General features: G+C 38.0%; 1 protein-coding gene across 3 annotated transcripts in view; it reads left to right on the top strand.

Moving 5' to 3' along the window:
- The window catches only part of KIF21A (kinesin family member 21A), an 86930-nt gene that overhangs the window by 53197 nt on the left and 11337 nt on the right, over nt 1–22396 (top strand). Inside the window, exons 15-31 of one of the 3 annotated variants that reach the window (XM_058805742.1) lie at nt 29–217; nt 1140–1339; nt 1732–1839; nt 2345–2413; nt 2521–2732; nt 3379–3532; nt 3896–4096; nt 4427–4528; nt 6248–6413; nt 6901–6921; nt 10778–10838; nt 11051–11105; nt 12374–12591; nt 16755–16865; nt 17388–17516; nt 19082–19120; nt 21115–21251. In XM_058805742.1, the coding sequence (XP_058661725.1) occupies nt 29–217; nt 1140–1339; nt 1732–1839; nt 2345–2413; nt 2521–2732; nt 3379–3532; nt 3896–4096; nt 4427–4528; nt 6248–6413; nt 6901–6921; nt 10778–10838; nt 11051–11105; nt 12374–12591; nt 16755–16865; nt 17388–17516; nt 19082–19120; nt 21115–21251 (2172 nt within the window). The remainder of the gene's footprint in view (nt 1–28; nt 218–1139; nt 1340–1731; nt 1840–2344; nt 2414–2520; nt 2733–3378; nt 3533–3895; nt 4097–4426; nt 4529–6247; nt 6414–6900; nt 6922–10777; nt 10839–11050; nt 11106–12373; nt 12592–16754; nt 16866–17387; nt 17517–19081; nt 19121–21114; nt 21252–22396) is intronic. The other 2 variants (XM_058805741.1, XM_058805740.1) reach the window with 2 other exon arrangements.

The following is a 22396-nucleotide window of genomic DNA, read 5'->3' as shown; positions in this document are numbered from 1 at the left end:
TACTTTAACAGAAATCTTTCTATTTTAGAAAATTATCAAGCTGACTTGGCAAATATCACCTGTGAAATAGCCATTAAGCAGAAGCTGATAGATGAGCTGGAAAACAGCCAGCGAAGGCTGCAAACATTGAAAAAACAGTATGAAGAGAAACTAATGATGCTACAACATAAAATCAGAGACACACAGCTCGAAAGAGATCAGGTTCTTCAAAACTTGGGTAAGAAGTACAAAATCATTGATCTTGTATAAGCTGTTGAACCATTTTCTACTTGTCTCATTTTCTTTTTCAAATTTGATGAGAAAATGCAGATGACAGAAGGATGTTTTGTACCCATAATTCCAGTGAATGATTCTTTAATCATTCCAGTTTCTATCAGAATTGAGAGAAGAATTTTTTGAAATGTATTGCTACTGACAGGTATTTGATTTGGGTGAATAAGCATTTTCAGTTTTCTGAGAGCTCTCATAATCCTGGAGATGGTTCCTGATTAAAAGACTTTTTCATGTTCTTTCCTCCCCACTTTATTTTTATTTCTCGGAGAATAAGAACAAGGATCAGTGAAACACACCTTTCAGAGGTGTTTACTGACCAAACCTTATTGAATATGTATTAGTATTGAGATGGCACACCACCTATGACCCAGAGTTCCAAGCCACAAATAACTGCACTTTGGGAGTGCTGTGGAAAGTATTTTGTTTGTTTTTCTTTTTTAAACATATATATGCTTTATGGTTACACACTGTCTAAGCTGTTTGCTGTTCCCCTGTTATTCCTTAGTCCTTCCCTTGTTGATCAGTGTCAGAAGAGGAATACTAGGCTTGATGACTTTTAGGAGTGTTGTTATATTCCTGTGTACATATGTGTGAATGTGTGTATTTGTGCTTTCAGGTGCTCAGATTTGTTACAAAGAAATCAGAGGAAAGTGTTAATAGTTGATCTTTTATCCCAGAATGCATACACGGTGGGAAATTCAAAGCAGTGCAGGTGGCAAGAACTAGAGAAAAATTAGGTTGTTTTAAAGGTATTGCAGAGCAATGCTATAGCAGTGCTAGAGCAGAGGAAGTAGTTAGCTACTGTGGCTGGCAAAGTAAAAGTACTCTGAACAAAAGCAGATTAAGAATTCTCTCTTTTACTGTAGGTTCTGTAGAGACCTATTCAGAAGAAAAGGCAAAAAAAATCAAGTCAGAATATGAAAAGAAACTCCAAGCCATGAATAAAGAACTGCAGAGACTTCAAACAGCGCAAAAGGAACATGCACGTTTGCTTAAAAATCAGTCTCAATATGAAAAGCAGCTGAAGAAACTGCAGCAGGAGGTGACAGAGATGAAGAAAACCAAGGTATATTTCAGTAAATGGAAGTGTTGTACAATGAATGTTTACTGAAAATTAGGTTGAAATCTCCTGTGCATCCACCTATCTGATAACTCTGTTCTTGCTGTTATCTGCTTGAAAGTGTGAAAACAGAGGAGATGCAAGCATCAGGCTGTTCCTGGGGGAGAGGGGCAGCTTTAGGTTTAATGAACAGAAATTAAGGTATCAAACATTCATAAGCTTGCACAGCTTATTAGCTGTTATTCAGCACTGAGTGAAGACAACATTAGATGGAAGACATAAATGGCTAAAAGCATGTAATATAGGAAAATGGCAATTTGAAGAGAAAACTCTATGGTTGGGGGCAGGGAGCAGCACTTAAGTGTGAACAGCTTTTCTGAGTGATGACTTCTTTACAGGTTCGCTTGATGAAACAAATGAAAGAAGAGCAGGAGAAAGCTAGAATGACTGAATCTAGAAGAAACAGAGAGATTGCACAGCTTAAAAAGGAGCAACGCAAACGAGAGGTGATTTACAGATAAAGAACTTTCATTTGGAATAAGCACATACTATTACTATGTGCCTCTGCTTGCAGGCACACACTGTGCATATGCATTCACTGAGGCAGGCATGTACCTGTATATTTTCACCATGAAAATGCACAAGATTTGGTTTGACTTCCATGCAAACACAGTTCCTAGCTTCAGGTGATAAGTCTTCCATGTTGTGTTGTGCTTATTGAGTATGTATATCAATTTTATCAGTGAATTAGTGGTTAGTAAATCTTCAAAAATTATTACTACCACCTTGCTTGTTTGGAATTATTGTTTTTGATAGAATTTATACAGTGAAACATTTGTTTTTGTTCTGCATTAGGAAGATCAAGAAATAATCATTACTTGAGTCTTAATGTCACAGCAATTTTGCAGACTTGTATTAATCTGTAGAGGTCTCTTTTTTTGTTTATGCAATGCAGTCCTTGTGAGAGGGAATGGAAAAAATATGATGTGCTATTTTCTATTTTTTTCACAGCATCAGCTTAAGCTTCTGGAAGCTCAGAAAAGAAACCAAGAAGTTATCTTACGTCGCAAAACTGAAGAGGTATTGTGGTGAAACAGCAATGCATCTTTGAAAACAGAATGATATTGTGTTGCTGAAACTTAGAACTCAGTTTTGGGAGAGTTACTTATGTCTTTGCACTGTTTCAGGTCACAGCCCTTCGTCGGCAAGTCAGGCCTCTGTCTGATAAAGTGGCAGGAAAAGTGAGTCGGAAGCTGAGCCTGCCTGAGCATTCCACACAGGAAGCAAGTTCTAGTTTGTCAGGAGAGCATGATGGCTCCAGAACAGCAGCCCAGCAGAAGATGAGAATTCCTGTTGCAAGGGTTCAAGCATTATCTGTAACTGCAACAAATGGAACAGGGTAAGCGTTAAAACTTGTTAGGACTCTTACAAGAACTGAAATTTGTGTGGACTTTCTAGCAGGTGCTGTTAGTTGTCAAACTGTTATCATGTAATGCTCATAAAATGGGCATTTTAGCATTATCAAATGCAATTTCAGTTTTCTGGGTATAAGACGATAATATAATAATAAATGGCATTAAATGGCAAGTTACATAAACTGGATTTTGACATCTTGAGGGTTTTTAAATCCGCTCTTCAAGAGAAATTACCTTGGTGGTCCAATGCCAGCAGTGTTAAGTTAATGGAGAAACTTGCTGGAAAATGCAGCTCAGTGTATCAGGTTTATTTGTGCTTTTCCACTGTGATTTGAAGCAGATCTCCTTGTTAAATAGGGAACAACATCTACATGGCATTTAAACTCAAGAGTGTATCATGAAAGATGCTGCAGTGTTTGAAACCTGTTTTTCAAGTGCAGCATGTTAGAGTGCAGTAGAATTTGGGGCTAGGTAGAGGTGGCCGTCTGGTGCTGTGAAAACCTATAACAACTTCCACATGACATTTTAAAGTTGTTTGTGAAAAATATTCCAGCCTGATCCTTTCCACATTTGAATTTGTCACTGAACTACTTCAGACTTAGCTGCGTATTTCTCTTGAATGTGCCACAGGAGGAAGTACCAGCGGAAAGCAGTGATGAGCAGGGTTTACTCCTCGAGGGCAGCCAGGATGAAGTGGCAGCTGCTGGAACGCAGAGTGACTGACATTATTATGCAGAGGATGACTATTTCCAACATGGAGGCAGATATGAACAGGCTGCTTACGGTGGGTGACGTACCGTGCACTGTTGGCTGTATCATTGTATTAAATAGTGCAAACATACTTGCAGTATGTTTGCTGTCAATTAACTGCTGTTATGGCAGCATTGGCAAAGTGGGTGGAATCTACTGTAGTCAGTCAAGACACTTTTGGCTCGAGTACACATTTGAACAATGGGGTTGCTGTGCTTAGTACATTAATGGCATCATGTGCAAACAGATTACTATATTCCCCTGTGTAACTTGTTCCCATGGAAATTACAATATGTTAGTTAAACTGCAGCAAACTAAGAAAAACAAAAAGGCACTTGAGTGTTCTAAGGGTTTACTAATTCCTTTTTCTGTAATATTATGTCTTTGTGGAAAATAGCAACGTGAAGAACTCACCAAAAGAAGAGATAAGCTTTCAAAGAAAAGGGAGAAGCTCATCAAGGGTGGGGGTGGCGGTGAAGCAGATAGAAATGTCCAAAACATAAATGAGGAGATGGAATCAGTAACTGCAAACATAGACTACATCAACGACAGCATTTCTGACTGCCAAGCAAACATCATGCAAATGGAAGAAGCAAAGGTAGGTCAAATATTATTGCAAAAATGGTAAAATGGAGACAGGAAAACACAACTGTGTTAGCACTGAATATGTTCTCATTTAGAAATTAGTTTCTGTTTGTCTGTGTAATTGTTAAGCCAGGAAGTGAAAATTGGTGAAAACTTGTATGTGAAGTTTGAGATGAAGACTTATACAATTGATACCTGAGTTTTAGTGTCAGTGGTGTAATGCCAGTTACGATTGCAAAGCATTTAAATGTCAAAGCTGGTGCTTTCTATTATGCTGGCAATAACTTATTTTAATTCTTGGGACTTTTTCACAATCTGACTGGGTTTATTCTTGCACACATAGGAAGAAGGAGAGACCTTGGATGTAACAGCAGTGATTAATGCTTGCACTTTGACAGAAGCTCGATATTTGCTTGATCACTTCCTTATGATGGGCATCAATAAGGTAATGTGTTAAGTGAAGCATGTGTGTGCCAGGTGCCGATATGTTGTACTGACATAAAGACATGACTAAAGTGTGTTAAGCAAAGCAAAGCTGGTTAGCATGACTGAGTCGTGCTGATTCTCAGTGTGAAGGCCCTTGAGATCTGTTGTCCTCCAGCTTACTGCCTGTTTCTCAACCCCCAGTAGAACCTTCTTCACTGTATTAATTAGCTCATGTTGTTCTTACAAGAGCACTTTTTGTAATCAAATAAATCTCTGTGTTTTTCAACAAACTGCTAAAGAGAGCTCAAGATCTTTTTTTAAAAAGACTGACTCAGTCACCTTTGTACAAATATGAACCTCAAAAAATTTAATATGTTGATGCATGACATACTTCAGTCTGAGTAGAGCCACAGGGATTCTTCTGAAGGTGTTGGGGAAATATGTGTTCTCTCATATTTTCAAAATAAGTATTTGGTAGTTTATAACCCTGTGCACATATGTATCTGTGTTCTTGTTGCTGCTTTTCTTTCTGTCTCATTAAATCAAATGGAAAATTTCAATGATACTGAAACTGTCTTTGAGTCAGCCCCCCTGACCAATTCTCTGGAGTTTCTTTTGCATTTTTGATTTGTCACTATGCAGGTAATCCAAAAAGTTTGTGGGAAAAAAAAAAAGGGTAAAAGAAAGTTCCCACAGTCACATTGGCGTCTGGAAATTTCAGTCTTCTAATATTTTTTCAGCCCTTGGATGTGTTTGAATGGATCTTGTAACAGAGTTAATGTGAGAAAAGTGCCTCTGACTCACTCTGTTAACAATTTCTCTTTATTATGATTAAAAGCTCCATTATGTAAAGGCTTCTATCATCTTTTTGTTTAGTAATTATCACATAGAAAAGCTGAAGGGATTTTTTTTTTTTTGCAAAATTGGTCATGCCTACTGTCTATTCTATTGTTTGTTTTCACCTGCAGAATGTGTCTATTGATATGTACCTTTAGTTCAGTCAAAATGTAGGATGTAAATTCATAGGGCTACGCTTGTTACTCCAGCACTGGCACTCAAAGTCTGCTGTTGCCCTACAAGCCTTTGAGAGGACGTGTTGTACCTCCATTTTTCCATGCTGCTTATTTTGGAATTTGGAAATCTATTTGGAAACCATTCCATAAATTATCTTTGGCTGTATTTTCTACAACTAAAAAATTCCCACAAATTTGCGGATCTAGGGAAGTTCTCTTAAAATGAATTCTGTCATAAATTGGGCCATAAGATCTTTCATTAGAAGGTGAAAGTTCACTCAGTGATTGGGTAGGAAAGATTACAGTTCTGTGTCCCACCCTGTCCCACTTCTACTTCCCCCTGTTCCTTGTCATAGAGTACCATAGGTAATAATTTTTTTAAAAGTAGTTATTTGGGAAAAGTGGAGGTGTTGATCTTTCAGATGCTTGCTACTCATAAAAAATGCAAAGACTCTGAATTGCACTTGGGAGTCATGTCCCACTTAGGCACTAGATGCATATTTGCAAGGCAGTCTGAGGAATGCAAGTTAAAGGAATGCTTAATAAGTGTCTTTAAAAGGTGAAGGAAAGAAAAAGACCCTTTGTTGACACCTGATCTTCAGGATGTGAGAAGGCAGCTGCAATGTACACATTTTTTGTGTTTGTAGCTTTTAAAAAATTTTGACAATTTTCATTTTCTAAAACAAGGATTCTGATAAAACATATGTTATCTTTCTTTCTCTTAGGGTCTCCAAGCAGCTCAGAAAGAAGCTCAGATCAAAGTTCTTGAGGGACGCCTTAAGCAGACAGAAATTACTAGTGCTACTCAAAACCAACTGCTGTTTCATATGCTAAAAGAAAAAGCTGAATTAAATCCTGAACTTGATGCTTTTCTGGGTCATGCTTTGCAAGGTAGTTTTTTCATCTTGTTTTCTGAATAGTCAGCTGCATGTCATGTTTGCCTTTTGTGCATGCTGTACTGGGCATTCTAGACTATTTCCTTTCTGAATAGATGCTGTACTGTAACATCTTATACTTCACAATTGACATGCATATATGGCATTTTTAAGTAGACCCTCTCAGCAGTGAAATGTAGAAAACAAAGTTTTCTTATTATTGAGATTTTTAAAAATTCAAATAATCTGCTTGTTATTTTGACAATCTGGAATTGTTTTAACTTCTGAATGGGAAGTTCAAAAATTTAATCCCGTTCAGTCATCATATGCTAGGGATTTTGGATTGGCATTTTATGTCGTTACGGCATCTATTCTACTTCTCATGAGATGATACTAAGAAAAATTTAGAATACATTTGGGTACTTTTGTTTTATTTCTTTCCATAAATGGATATGTTTTGATTGGAATGTTGCTTTTTTTTCCTTGTTGCTGTATTTACACAGACCTAGATAGCATACCACTGGGTAAGTATGTTTAGCTTTCTATGTACTGTACAGCTGCATGAGTTACTAATTCATTCATGTTCACTAACTGATGCATCTTAGAATTTGTGAGTGTGTGAAATTTGCATGAACTATTCTGTAAATGTACTCATTATCATGAGCTTAAAGAGCATTTCTTCCTTTCCGAAACCACCCCTAGCTCTCGTGGTAATAGCCCTTGTGGTAGTTAAAAGTGAAGACAGTAAGCAGAGCTGTATTTCGAATTCATAACTTGGTGCTTGCAAACCCAAAGTATGTTCAGACTACATAAAACTATTTTGTGATATACTACTGTTGTAACAAATTCTGCTCATCTTTTTAGGTTTGGAAAAAAGGCACTTCTTAATTTGCAGGTCACTTTTAACCTTTTGCAAATAGCTCATTTTGTAATGTAAATATTGTACAGAATGCAGGATTATTTCCCACTTTTTCAATTGGGTTTAAGTTACTGACTTCACTGATTTTGACATAAGTCTCTTGTTGCTGTTGCTTTAGAGTTATTCCCAAATGAATTAAGCTTATTTTCTTCCCTCCAAAGAATTGGCTGTATTTGGAACTTGAGAAAAATAATCCTGTTACCAGTGGTAATTCCTTTTGTGTTGTCTTGTGCTACTTTTAATCACATTTTGCTGTCCTGTGCTAGTTTGCACAGCATTTCAAAGCACAAAACTACATGGAAGTGTGTAGATCATAATGTAGAGATGGTGAGAACTTGGCCATTTTCCTGTCAGGTGACACCTGAAGATCTGTGTCAGGGGATCTTGCTACATGCAGCCAGTTATTTATTCAGGAACCTCAGTGGTTTGTAGCATCATAGCATCTCTAAAACAGGCCTTTAATATGTGTGCTTGTTCACCCCTGTTGGAGCTTTGTTTCTCCTGACAGCATTGCATTTTCTTTAGCTCTGGACAGGCTTTTACTTATTAACAACATCTGAAGCAATGAAAAGCCACTTGCTAAATGTATTGAAACAGTAGCTCTGTAATCAAATTTTTCGTAGAGTGTTGTCTCATTAAAGAAGCTTTTTAACACTTTGCAAGCATGACCCGAGGCTCTTAGAGTATCTTAGCCTCTCAGGACTCTGCTAACACTTTATAGGAAGGAAATGCAGCTGAATATGCTGCACTAACCTAGGTCCAAGACTTGGTAGTCTGTGTTTTGTGGATCACTAGTGACTAAGCCTTTTAGCTGCAGGGAGTTCAGACACCACAGTTGTGAGGCTTTGCTGCCGGGATTGCGGGCTGGTTCACAGGGATGCTGTTGGTGCAGGGCCTGACACAGCTCCTGCAGGTGGAAGTGGGGGTGGCAGCAGATCCTGAGATCAGTCTCACCAAGATGCCTGACATCTCAGTGGTAGAGCACAGAGAGCCTTATCCCAAGAAAAGGGATTGCACTTCCATGGTATTTGTGACTCACCTTCTTGATGCCTACTTTCAGATCCACCATCTTCAAAAGTTCTGATCCATTTGAATACACTTGGCTCAGAAAAGCTTGAACATTCCCCAGTGTAGTTGTGCACTTGCATTCAGCTGTAGACAAGAAGTTTCAGTCTGCAGAAAAGTACATCACAGGCTCAGGTTTTGACTTGAATGGACATTCAGTGCACATCCACCTTGGTGGATGAACCAGCTGCCCTTCACTATCCCATCTGCTCTTGTGAAGTTAAAATGACCATGAAATTGAGTTTTGAATGTTGCTGAAGTGACTCCTTTTTGAGGATTTGTGGAAGCTGCATTTACTTCCCACCTGTGATGTATGGACATTAATGGATGTGGGTCACAATGATCTATGTGCAGATTTTGAGAGGGCTGGTCAAATGTCATTTCCTCTGGGTGAACTGTGCTGGTGTATGGCTTTATTCTGGCACCATCCAGTTGCCACTGCATGAGGATGAAGATGAATAATCAGAAAATTCTCCACCAGTTCTGCAAGCAGTGGTTTGCTAGCAGCTATCCCTGCAAACATTACTGTCTTTACTAACTTCATTTCTCCTTTCCTCTCTTCTCACTCTGACAGAATCTTGCTCTTTCTATCTTCTTGTTGATTCTGCACACTGGTTTCTCTACTGGGGCTTTGAGCAGTCTTCCTGTGTTGAATTGCAGACAAACTGAAGATACTCATCAGGTCACATGAGAGTGAACCTACAAATAAAATCCCACGTTTTGTGGTCATTCCACAGTTTCTACTTAGTTACTTGTAAAAAGAGATCACAAGTTCTTTATGAGTAGAGGATGACGTAACATAATTCTAATAGGAATCTTATATTTTTTTTTCAAATGCATTTATTTTAGGGATGCCGCTTTTGTCTTACTGAAAGGAGCAGTACTCTAAATCCCCACTTTTGCAGAAAGCATATAATAATAATAGCAATAATAGCAACACTGACAATAATAAGTATTGAAAGATTTTAATCTGGCCTCAAATCCACGATGGAGCAAAAAGAAACCTGAAAATTCACAGTGCTGTTCCTGTGACCCTGCTTTTTTAAGAATACTGTTGTATTTCTGATAATTAAGTTTGCATTGTTAAAATTAATTAAGCAGTTGGGTAACTCTGAAGTGCATTATTGGTGTTGGTTCTAGGTTGATGGTTTTAACTTTTTCAGGGAAAATATTTAGATGCAGCATACACAAATGGCAGTATTTTTCTTCTCTTTTTTCCATTCTTTCTCAAAATTCAGCTGAAAGCTGCATATCTTTCCTTCCTTTCTCCAAAGCATGAACTTTAAAGATATATACATGGACAAACCTGTTTTAATATGGGTTACAAATATATTTGTTCTATGCATTGCAAATGGTTTCTGCTTTTTGAGAGAAATTAAGTAAAGAAACTCAGTGTCTCTTCTAGTAAAGAGGAGATGTTATGGAATGTCATTACAAGGTTATTTAATCCTTAATATTTCACGAGTATGTTCAAAAATAAGGCACTTTGCTTGCAAAAATGTGTTACCTATATCCTTGATCTATGTCTAAAATGTATTATTAGAACAACACACAATTCAGGGGATTTGCTTTCCCAGCAGTTTGGAACTGATTGTACATGTGCCCTTGACTCATTGTGTCAGCTTAATGTTTTGCACCAATTGCATGCAGAAGTGTTACTTGGATGTTTGACAGTGTTAGTGTGTGGCATGCATGCTGGTTTTGTCTTCTGTGGACAGGTTTGTGCACCCATTTTTGCTTCAGGAACATTTCTACTGAGCAGCTCCCTTTAGAAATTAATCTCTTTTTAGGAAGCAATTCTAAAGTATTAAGTGGTAGCAACATCCTCTTTTGAAATGAATCCTTATATACTAATAAAGTGCTTGCTTCTTGTCAGCTCAAATGCTTGGTGGCATTCTGTATCAGAGGAGGCTGAGCCTCAGCTCACTAGCTAGTTAAAAATATCATTTTCTTTTTCCTTATGGCCAGGCTGATTCTGTCTTGGAGCAAGAAGATGAAAAAAAAGAGGAGAGAGACATTCTTACTGTCCAGTGATTTACATCCCATATCTTCCATGTCTTGCAGATAATTTTCTTTGCTTTATCTGCTCTCTTACAGATTTCCTTCTAGAATTTCTGTTTTTCTATCATCTCTGTTGCTCTGCTAGAGTAGACAGAGGACCATGTTTGGCACAGTATGCCTAGATGTATTTAAATTGTATGAAAATAATTACTTTAGGTGTAAGGAAAATTCAGTGGGGCTGGATAAAAAACAGTCAAGAAATTTTAAAAATCCCTGTCTTTTGTACTCTGTTCATCTACATTCAACATTGTCTGAGTTGCTTTGTATAGCACTTAAAGCCTTCATATCCTGTTGTAGAGGAACAGACTAATGTTATTCTTCTGGAAATTTTCTAGAAAATTTGGAAGATAGTACTGATGAGGATGCCCCATTACATAGTCCTGGAACAGAAGGCAGGTGAGAAATCTTTGTTACTACTGATTCTAGAAAAATTACTGTAATTTCCTCCTTTTGTAATGCAGAATCCTGTATCCTTTTGAAAGTATCTCTAACATTGTTTCATTATACTTTGCCCACGATTTCAGTACAAAGACGAATAAAATAAAAATACACATCTGCAAATCTGCAAAAAGTATGACTTCCTAACTGTGATGCAATTTTTCTTTTAGTACATTATCTTCAGATCTCTTGAAACTTTGTGGTGAAGTCAAGCCCAAAAGCAAGGTAGGATTTTCAGTGATGATGATGATAATTCTTCTACGTGTCTTCTAAGTGATTCTGTAATAATTCATAATTTAATGCTACCTTCTGGAGAATGCCCTTGTTTTGCCCAAAAGACTTTAATGAATGAAGACGTGCAAAAGGTGAACTGATGTATACTTTGCATATGATTTGTGTGCAATATGATTTTGTGTGGACACTCCACTCTAAGAAGCAATGATAAAAATTACTTCTTCAGTATTTTGGGGTTAAGTTATTAATATTCCAGAAAGAGATGTGTTCTTTCAGTTACTTGCACTCCAAACTGGTGTAGTTTTGCAGATTAGTATTGGTTAGGCTACAGTTCAGTGCTGTTGCCAGTGGGAACTGTGAACATGCATATTGTTTGCAATTTGTCACAGAAATCTTGAAGTTTATGAAACAGAAGTTTGACCTCCAGGGTCTTAATTACAGTTGACAATGGAGGACTATGTTCTAGGCTGACTACACTTTAATATTAATGGCAGTGGGAACTGGAAATGTGCACTGATGGCAATTTTGCTTCTGTGCTCACGGGAGCATAAACCAAGTTTGCAAAGCAAGAAGCTTAGCCTCCACTTTTCCAACTGCAATTGGCTTTGGAAGAAACCATCTGTGTTGGCTGTTGAATTATTTGGTAACATTCCTTGGTGTGCAGCTTTTTGGGCTGTTTAACTGAATTTGGTCTGAAAATGCAATGAATTAAACATATCATTTTTGTAACAGCTCTTTTCAGATTGGGTCTTTGTTTCCCTGAGGAATAGATCTTAATTTCCTCTAAAATGACACATGACATGTGTGATCCCTTTTTTACAAATTACTACCTTGCACAAAGCTTAGCTCCTTTGTGAGTTTTTCTGTTGTTTTCAAATTGTTAAAATGCTGAATGAATTTTATAATTGTAGGTATTTAAATTGACGCTTTGCTTTATTCCTCTCTGCTTTATAACATTTCATTTGGATAAACCATAGGTGAGTACAATTGTACTCATGTAGTATTGGCAGGCAGCTGGTTGAAAGGATATCCTTGGAAACCAGTTGTCAAATCCATGTTTCATGCCATTGAATTTGAATTGCCTCCTCTGAAATCATTGCCCAAAAGCAGAGACCAGCTTCTTGATTTAGTTTCCAGAGGCAGCTGCCAAGTGTTTGAGGGCGATGCTAATTGCCAGCTAGTGCCGAGTTGAGTGTGGGACTCTTGGCACACACCTTTGCAGGCTGAAGTGCAGTTTGTGTTTGTTTGTGTGTCTGCAGGCCCGCCGCAGGACCACCACGCAGATGGAGCTGCTGTACGCGGCCAGCAGCGAGCTGGGCTCCGACGGCAGCGCCGCAGACGCTGCCCCCGCTGGCTCTGCTGCAGCAGCCGCTGAAACCCAGGAAAGTGGGGCTGCTGCTGACACACACGACACTTCTGCTAGGGACAGAGAGTTTATATCCCCACCATCTGGCTTACCTTCTAAGATAGGCAGCATGTAAGTTTGGCTATGCTGAACTAATTATCCTTTGCTTTTAAAAAATGCATGTTGCTGATTTCTTGTAATCTATTATTTTAACTTTACAACTGAGGTTGATATACTTGATGCTTACTAAATAATACTGACAAAGCTCTTTCCTTTCTACCATCACCACTCTAGAAAGTATAAATGCAGTCTTGTAGGTACTGTGGTTCTTACTGAAGATGTAAGTTCTGTTAAGCTGCTTTGTTATTGTAACCATGTTCTATGTAGAGGGGAAAACCCCTCTAGTACCTTGAACAGTTTGCTGTATTAGTGCTATGGGAAATGCACATTCTAGGGAGATAGTGAGAATCTGATTAGAACAGCAGAGAGATTTAAAAAAATCCAACAAAACACAATTTTATAATGGTATTTGTATATGGTCCAAATTATTAGGAAAAGTCTTTCAGTGAGTTGTCATGTATGGACCATGCATAAAATGTAGAAGTCTAAGCAACAATAGAGTATTCAAGTAAAAAGTTGAAAGGAAAATGTTAGATATTATGAATCTTCAAAATCCTTTCTGTTTGCAGGTTGCACTTACCTGCAGAACAGTTTTACTAATCGAAAGTATCTCTTGATTCTAAACAGAACTAAAAATAATTTTGTCATTTTACTTTGGGACCAGCAGGTGTCTCTCACACACACTCTTTATTTTCACTTGCTCTTGCTGTTTATTTTGTATCTACCAATATCACTGCTGGTTATTGGCCATTCACTGCTAGAGACCCTTTTCTTGGCTTTTTTAGGTACTACCTCCTGTGTTGCACAAGCTCATGTGTAAATTCAGTACACTTCCCACATTCAATGATGCGTCCACATTCAGTGTCCCGTAGCTATCTTCACATTTCAGGTTCCAGAGTTAAGCATCTTTTAATATTCACCTGTCCTATTTGCATAATATTTTTACAGCAGTCCCTACCTAATGCACATTTGCAATTTGTATTTTTTACTATGTATTTCTGGCATGTGCTTGAGGTGGCAGTTGTGAACAGTAAAACACTGCTGACAGCAATTATTAACCCATGCTGATGGCTTCAGTGCAAATAGAATCTGCTTGGAAAGAATGCTGTTGAGGGTGAGCATAGGTGGAGAAAACCCACTTGTTTCAGCAGTTAGCATGAGATCAGTAGAGACTTTTGAAGCTTCAAGATCTAAAACATCAAGTGTTATGACCTGGCATCCAAGACTCAGGTAATGCCAACTTTTGCCTCACTCTATCTTCTAGAATGTATCCATTTATAAAAGTGAGCCAGCAAAAAGGCAAACAAGGATTTTCCCAAAACTGTGTTCTGCAAGAATTTGAGAGTTGCATATTGTCAAAAAGTCAATTCAGTCAGCAATAGGCCTCACAAACTGAATTGGTATTGATCATGCTTCTGTAGATAAGTGATCAAAAATTCCCACAATCAATCTGCAGTGACCTTCTCACTGCAAGTGTATATGTTTTTTCAAAACTAGAACTCTTGCTAGTTTATCTGGTCCTAGTTGAAGAAAGCTTGTCTTTATGACCCATCTGGCCTTCCCTTATAGGCCTGTGGTGCCAGCATATCTCTTGTAATAAAATATATTATTCAGGAGGAGATTTGGACCTTACCTGTAATAAATGTTTTCTTCCTTCTGCTACTTACTTAAGCAACATTTGGGAATGTAGAGGCTGTAATCCAAAATATGGATTCCCAAAGAGACAAATTAATTGTCTGTTTAGGTGTCTGCATATGTACAAACTGCTCCATTCTGGAACCCGCTCAGTTTTCTAAGGTCTGTGGTGATTCCATGGTCCTTGGAGAGGGATTTGTTACAAGGGTGTGTGTTTATAGGATGAGGGGTAATGGCTTCAAACTGAAAGCTTGTAGGTGTAAATGAGATATTGGAAGAAATTCTTCACTGTGAGAGTCAAACACTGGAACAGGTTACCTAGAGGAGCTGTGGATGCTCCATTCCTGGAAGTGTTCAAGGCCAGGTTGGATGGAGCTTAGAGCAGCCTGGTTTAGTGGAATGTGTTCCTGCCTAAGAGAAGGGGGTTGAAACTAGGTGATCTATAAGTCTCTTGCAATCCAGATCATTGTGTGATTCTGTTATTTAGGGAGGCACCTAAATACATATGGCCAGCAGTTAATTTAACTGGAATTCTGTTTACAAAGTTGGTTAGTGCTGTTGTCCTTTGATATGCTCAACTCATCTACAGCAGCTTTTTCAGAGGATAGTTGTCTTCTGTAGGACTTGTCAGCTCTGTTCAGATGTCTGTCCTGGCAGATAAAAAAGGGCTCTAGAAACCTGGAAGTAGGTATGTGTCCTGTTCCTTTTCTGTTAGGTCATTGCCATCATGCACCTGGTTTTTACACCTTTGCTTAGGAAGTCCATTCCAGCAAGATAGCTGTATTTTTATAATAACTGCATTGCCAGGCTTTCAAAAAGAATTCAGAAAATGATGATGCTATTTACACCCTCTTCTGAGGATGTTCCAGTGTGGAGTCAAAGATGGAAGACTCAAGGGCAGATAGAGAGAGAGCAAGTGGAAGTTTTCTCTGTGTCTGAGTATGCAGGATGCCAGTGTGAGGCAGAGGAGCTTGGGTTCCAGTTTCTGCTTTGGTTTATTTAATCGAGCAGCTGCTCAGTAGACATGTAAGCAACCCTGGCAATAGACACTACAGCCTGTTTGTCATCCTTGCTGGAAGACCTGTCAACCTGATTCATGGAATTTGCCTTGTGACCTCAGGGTTTTTGCATTTCTAAATGCATACTGGTCCAGCATAAAGAGAGGGAAGGGAGTGTGTCCTGTTCCACCTTTTTTGGTGTCCTTTGCACAGTATGCCTAGAGGTAAGGGAGCCCTACATAGAAATGGGTGCTCTGGCCTTGAGGGAATTGGATCCACTTTCTCCCCCTTTTTATGACTTAACTGCTAGGCTTCTGTGCCAAACCAGGCAGGTTATCACTTGTCCTCCTTTCCCTGTCTCTTGAAGACCCCAGGGAACTCTAGGGTTGACATGCAGTTCTTGGCATTAGGTCCCTCACATTCCAGTGAGGGTTTGTGATCACCTGAGACTGTCTCATCTGCTTGGGTCAGGTAGCTGTTTGTGGTTGTGCTGTCCATGTTAAATTATGTTCTTCTGCATTCCAGTCTCCAGGTGGATTTTATATAGCACAGATTTCCTCTTAAGGGAAACATGTAGAGAAGTTGGAGCTATGCATGTTCAGAACCTGTAGGGCTCTGAGATTGATGGTCATAACCATGTCAGGCAGGTGGCCTGCCAAATGAGCTTTATCTGATTAATGGAGTTGTGTGGAACAAAAACACTTTCAGAATCTGCTTTCTTGCTTTAATGAGTGTTTCATATTCATAGGAAAAAATCCTTCTAAATACAAAGAAATAGGAAAAACAAAACAAATATTGCTTTTGTGATTGCTCAACTAGTGAGAAATGGAAGTTCAGAAGAATGGAGACCACTCAGATTCCTTTCTTTTTTCTTTTGTCTCACTGTGGTGAAATAGCTTTAATACTGTCCTCTTGATATTCTTGCTAATTTTAATGGGGAATAAAAGGTTGGGAGGGGAATAAAAGGTTCCAATTCACAGTGACTGTGAATTGGAATTGTTTCAGAGTAAGAACTGGAGAGACAAATGAGGGATGGAAAGCAAGGGAGAAGGGAAGTGGGGGACAAAGAGAAACCATATTATAATAGCTTGTCAATGGGAAGTACCTCTTCTCACTTCCTAATTAACATGAGTATGTTACTGCAAAGTTTCATTTCTGTATAAGAATCATTGTGATTTCTCTGTTCTTCATGTCTGTAAATGGTCAATTGCAGATACAAATGTGGAATCTGAAATTTAAGAACTTCCATGATGTTAATTTGGGATGCATACTCCATTGTATTTCTTTTAGTGAGTCTCTTTTATTATTGAATTAGCGTATCTCCTTTAACCGCTCAGCATCTGACACTGTATTTTCATCAATTTTGAACATTAATAACTTGAATATAAAAATATTCAAGTGTGAGAACAAGTTTATAATCCTTAAATTCAAGAGAGACAACAATAGATTAAGTATGTTCTAAATTTGAAATCCCACTGAGAGAACGACAGGTAATGTTCTGTGATGGGCCTTAGAGTGAGATAATGATTGCTCTTGTTTTAGTTCGAGACAGCCATCTCTTCCAGAGAAGAAAATACCTGAGCCTTCACCTTTAGCAAAGAGAAAAGCCTATGAGAAAACAGTGGAAAAGACAAAGACAAAAGAACAAAAACTGTAAGATTATTTTAAATTCATTTCCTCTGACATAATTTGAACGTTGAATTTTCTTGAAAAATAAATCTATATTTTTCTGTTTCTTTTCTTCCAGGACAGTTTGTATTGCTGCCATTGTAGATATTATTGCTCAGCTTATGAGTGGTTGTTTGGGATTTTTTCCAGGTTGCTTTTCTGTACAAAATAGCTCGGGGCAGAGCCCTGAGAAAATGTCCTTTGGAGCATTTGCAAATTGCTTTTTTTTTTTTTAATCAAAGTCAACAGTATCTCTAAGAGCCTTCAATTTTATAAGAAATTCTTCGTTTTACATTTGTGTTTTCTGCCTGTAGCTTTCACTTTTACCACTTAATCTTTGAACATTGTGCCATCTTACGCTCTGCAGCCCTAAGCTTTTTGCCTTCTCTGAAAAATATCTGTATTAAATCTCAATCATTTGCTTAAGAGAAGAGCATCTAACGTTTGAGGCATGTTGCATCTAACTTTTCTAACCTGTTAAAGAAGATGTTCTTTTTTTTTTTGTAGCTCAGATTCTGGAGCCCCAGAGGCTAGTCTGTCACCTCCTACTTCCCCACCAAGCCGGCCCCGTAATGAAATGAATGTTTTTAGTCGTCTTACTGTTTCTCAGGGAAACACATCAGTTCAGCAGGATAAGTAAGTCACAAAGGGAAGCCTCAGCCCCCAACCAGGGAAATGCAAAGTGTGCTCAAGTTTTCAGTGTAGTGTCTGGTAGAAATTTTGCCCTTCTGCAAGACAGGAGGGGAGATATTTCTCATGTGTTTCTGTAGTTTTCAAAGGAAATATTTTAAACTATCATGGAACCACTGTAAAAATTTGAGAAGAGAAATTTCCTGCTGAACCTTGTTTCCTGTTTTGTAGGCTATGTCTGGTATTTGTAGTTTTAAACCCAAAATAGAAAATGGCAGAATTCTTAGATGCTTGTGTATTTGGTTGTGTGTTTACACTCAAAAATAGATTTTAGGTGATAATTTAGGAAATAGTGGTTTTGACAGTTACTCACTTGCTCCAGTGCTGCTCAGAGTGCTCTCACAATAGCACCTCAGAGGATGGGACATTGAAATGGCTAGAACACAGTTGTTTAGAGAGTATCCAAATTATTGAACAGACTGACTTTAGGAGGTGATCTGCAGGAGTAGATGATATTCATATCTTGTTTAGAAGAAGTAGAACAGATTTTTCTCACATTAGGCATCTGTTTAGGAACCTTTCTCCAAATGGCAGTGGACTTTACTTGACTAGAATCTCTTTACAGGTTTCAGTACTGATGCAAATACCATGCAGTGCTTATGAACTGCAACTCAGATTTAAAATAAACCTTTATTTGTAACTCTAGCAGCATAAGAAATTGCTTTTGTCTGTTGGCACTATTTTTTGAATAAAATGGGGTTTTTTTCAGAGGTCTACAGCCACCACATACCAGGCAGTGGCTTGCAAGGCTTTCAGTAACTGTGCTTGTGACTTCCTTATCATAGCTTACCGTTCTTATTGCTAACTCCCATCAAACCCTTTTTGTTTTCTCTGACCTGACTTTGAAGTCAAGTAGAAATTGCTGAATCTGTCTGAGTTGAAAATGTACATCTTAAGATATACTGAAAATCATCATGTCTTGGGAAAATATTGTCTTGTACGTTTTCTTGGTTTTTATTTTTAAACATTTTTAGAAATGAGAGGTGAAGGATTTTGAACTTAGCGTGGCTTGCAAAGTGCTGTATTTATTTGAGTGAGTTATCATATTTAACATTTATATCTCTTTTACTAATATTTTGCATGTCTCTTCTACACTTAGCAGGCATTGATGTTCAAAGTATTTTTTTTCTTTTGATATTCTCAACAAGCACTATCTTATGGAGGTTAACCTGTGCATCTATCTTCTCCTTTTAATTTTTTGCCTTTACTTCTCTAAGAAAATGTTGGGGAAATAAGAAATTGCTCAGCTGCTGTTACTCATCTTCTGGAGCTGAAACAGTCTACTGTAACTTACTGCTGAGAGTGATATTTTAAGATAATTATTCTTTCCCCCCTACCCCCCCATATCATCATTGGTTTGAGATATACCTTGAGCAATGCTGCATAATGTTTGTGGATTTGCATTGCTTTTCTGAGTTGGCCATGCTGTTGTGTGTTCTTCTCATGTGGAGGTGTTCCTTTGCTGATACCTATATTCTTTCTCCTCACAATTCCACCACTGTTGATTGTAGGTCTGATGAAAGTGATTCCTCTCTGTCGGAGGTACAAAGGTACTCTCTCTTTTCTGTTTTCTTGACATCTCTCATCAAAGTTATTCCAGTTCTTAAGACATTTCATTTTGCTGCATGACTTTTCCTGATAGCTGTGCGTTGTTTCTCTTGCCTTTGCCGGAACGTGAAATATCTGAGATTTGGGTCAAGCATGTTTCCCCCTCTCCTTTTTTAGGGTATTCTTTTATCATTGTTGAGCATGTCAGGTGTTTTAATTATAACTGAGGTATGGTGTAAACATTTCCTGAGACACATTGTTTCTCTCTTTGTTTTCTTAAAAAAAAAAAAAATAGAAGCAGACATTTTATAGTTCATTTACTTCCCTCCTTATTTTTGTTTTTCTTTTTACATTTTATGCTTTGATCACTAAAAATGAAATCCTAGTGTAAATAAAAATGAGTAGCTTTTATTACTTCTTTCTGAGACAATGCACAGTGGCTTAAGAGATCAAAGAAATGTTGCCACTTGTGTCCCTGTGGGTTAGGATTTTGGTACTCAGTAAAATATTAGTTTATCTAGAGAAGGGCAGTCAAATAACTGCTAATAATGTAATGGGGCTTTGGCTGGTCATTGTAGCAGTTGTAGTGGTTTTTGTCTGTAGATTTTAGAACACTGCATATACGTAGATAAGTAGCTCCAGGACATGTATTTTACATGGCTTTGTCATGGAAGTGAGTGGGTGAGAACAGCAGGAGGAATAACCCGTTCAGAGGCAGCATGATCCACTAGGGAATCCTACAGAGAAAATAATGTTAGTTTAGTATGATGCTAGAAAATAGAAGCATAGAGACCTAAATTAATTTAAAAGCAAATTGCTCCTGTTTTCTTGAAAACATAAAACAGTGTAGATGAAAGGTGAAAGCCTTTCCAAAACAAGGAAGATAATGTTACACAATTCAAGACACTATTAATACTAGTAAGATCTAAGGAAGGGTTGCTGAGGAGTAATGAATTATATGAGTGAAGATGTCCTGAACTGTAAAAATGTTAAAAATCATAATTTTAATGTACTGGATAAGCTAATCAGTTGTCACAAAGTTAGCTTGTATCATAAAGGACTTTTTCCTTTCTATAGCAAACTTCTGGACAATATTACTAATTTTTTAGATTTTCCTAAAGCGTCTGATACTTTTTTTTGTTTGGTTTTGTTTTCATGAGATAGGGCTATGGTTTAGTTCCTTTTCATCACAGTTATGTGTGTGATTCCCAAAAGAGCATGACAGTGAGTCTTAACTGCAAGCTGGTGGGTCACAGCTGTGTTGCATGTTTTGGGCATTACCTTGAGGCTTTTCTACACTTCACAGATTAAAGGGGTGTGTGTGCATGCAATTGTATGCATGGGATTTTAGACTGCTAGTAATTTTTGTTTGGTAAAGAATTGTGAGGTGTTTATTTCAGGCAAGTTAGTCTTTTGGCATTAGCACAGAATTAGCTGAAAGTGCCCAGGAAGATTCCTCTGGGGTGTCAGCATTCCAGTCATCCTCCCTTTTAGCTATTTGAGCCATGAGCATGTTGTTGGGTACAGGGTGCAGTGGGAGCCTTTTCAGGCACAGAAGTTAAGAGCAGTTCTCTGTGTCTGCCCACAGAATGCAGGCAATGTGAAATGCATGCTGAGTTTGGAATTGGTGGAGCACATTACATTTGCTCCATTTTTCAGAGCTGTTTATGCTGTTTAGATGGTTGATCTTGGGCATACAGAAGCTTTAAGTGTCCTGGTTTGTTCAGCATTATGTAGACTTTGCCATGTACCCAGCATTTAGCATCCTGTTGTCTTTTCATTTGTTTGTTATTTTTGTGATTTTCTTTAACTGATAGGCCAGAGTGGACATGTGTTGAGGCTAAATAGTAAAAGTCCTTACATAGTTTATGAAAGGCATTCAGCTGTTCTGCCCTCACATCTAAGAACTAGGTTAATTTTTTTTCCCTACATGCAAGTAAATTAGCTTTATCTGTGTCTATTACTGTGCCCAACTCACATTCCTTTTTTTCTTTAGGGGGATAATTAACCCATTTCCTGCTTCAAAAGGCATCCGATCGTCCCCGCTTCAGTGTATCTACACAGCTGAGGGGCATACCAAGGCTGTGCTTTGTGTTGATGCAACTGATGATCTTCTCTTCACTGGATCTAAAGGTTGGGCAAGCTCTGTGCACCTCTGCTGTCTACAGAGGCTGCTTTGACAGCTTGGGATGTTGTGAAAGTCTCAATTTGTGCTTGGTGCTGTAAACACAGTGGAAAATTCCAAGGGTCTGTTTCTCAACATAAGCTGCAGACAGATTTACAGTAATTATCTACAGGTTTCTAACTCCAAAGTGTAGTATTTGGCTGCATATTTGTCATGGAAAACCACAAAAAGCAGTAACATTAACACTTGTTGAGTGATAAGATGGAAGGAGTCATGGTAGCATGCAAACACATGACATACAATGCCAATAGCTTCAGGTAAGGGTGGAGGTGGGAATTTGGACATGTTTGGCTCTACTGCACAGGGTTTGGATACTCTTATGCCATAGTTGGTTTTTTGAGCTATCTTCATCTGAGGATGTCTTCTGCTTCCTCTGTGCATCTTGTTTCCTGTCCTTTGTTGTTATGAGAACTGCATGGCACTTGTGGGACGGCCTGGAATTTTAGTAGCCTCTAAGTTCCTTACTGGATGGTGCAGTCACTCTATAAACTTCTCAAACTGATAGAAGCAGTGTTTTGAAGAGAACATTTTCTTCCTGTCTGTAGTGAATTTCCAGTATCATTGCTCAGTTTGACTTAAAGATACCACCAGAGGCCACCAGAGCTCAATGGATTCTTTTCACAAACACCTATTTTAATATAAAGGACTTGTTATTTTCTTAATTGTGCAGCCTAATGTGCTTGCAAAAAAGGACATTGATTTAGATTTTGTAAATAATACTTAGTTAATTTCTGTTGAGATTTTAAATTTAGTGGCTATATGAGGGAAAAAATGGCATGTTTGAAAATTTTATTTTACATCTAGATTTAGTAGTTTTTTTTGTTTTTTTTTTTAATGGATGTTTGCAGATGTTGCAAATATTAACCTTTGTGAAGTCATATCCTAGCTTCTTAAACTTATGGGAGAATTTTTTCTGTATATATTTTTTTGAGAGGAGTTTACCAAGTATGCTTTTACTCAAGAGTGTAGACAGTTGTTTAATTAAATAAAGTTAAATCTTTTGGAAATGGTTGCTGAAGCAGAAAGTCTTGGCTCACTGACATCAGATAATACTTGCAGAAAAATTCAGAAATGCCAGTAAACTCTCATGTAC

Source organism: Ammospiza caudacuta, chromosome 5, assembly GCF_027887145.1.
Source record: "Ammospiza caudacuta isolate bAmmCau1 chromosome 5, bAmmCau1.pri, whole genome shotgun sequence".
NCBI lineage: Eukaryota > Metazoa > Chordata > Aves > Passeriformes > Passerellidae > Ammospiza > Ammospiza caudacuta.
The sequence above is the reverse complement of the archived record's forward strand: the minus strand, read 5'-3'. Positions and strand labels throughout refer to the sequence as shown.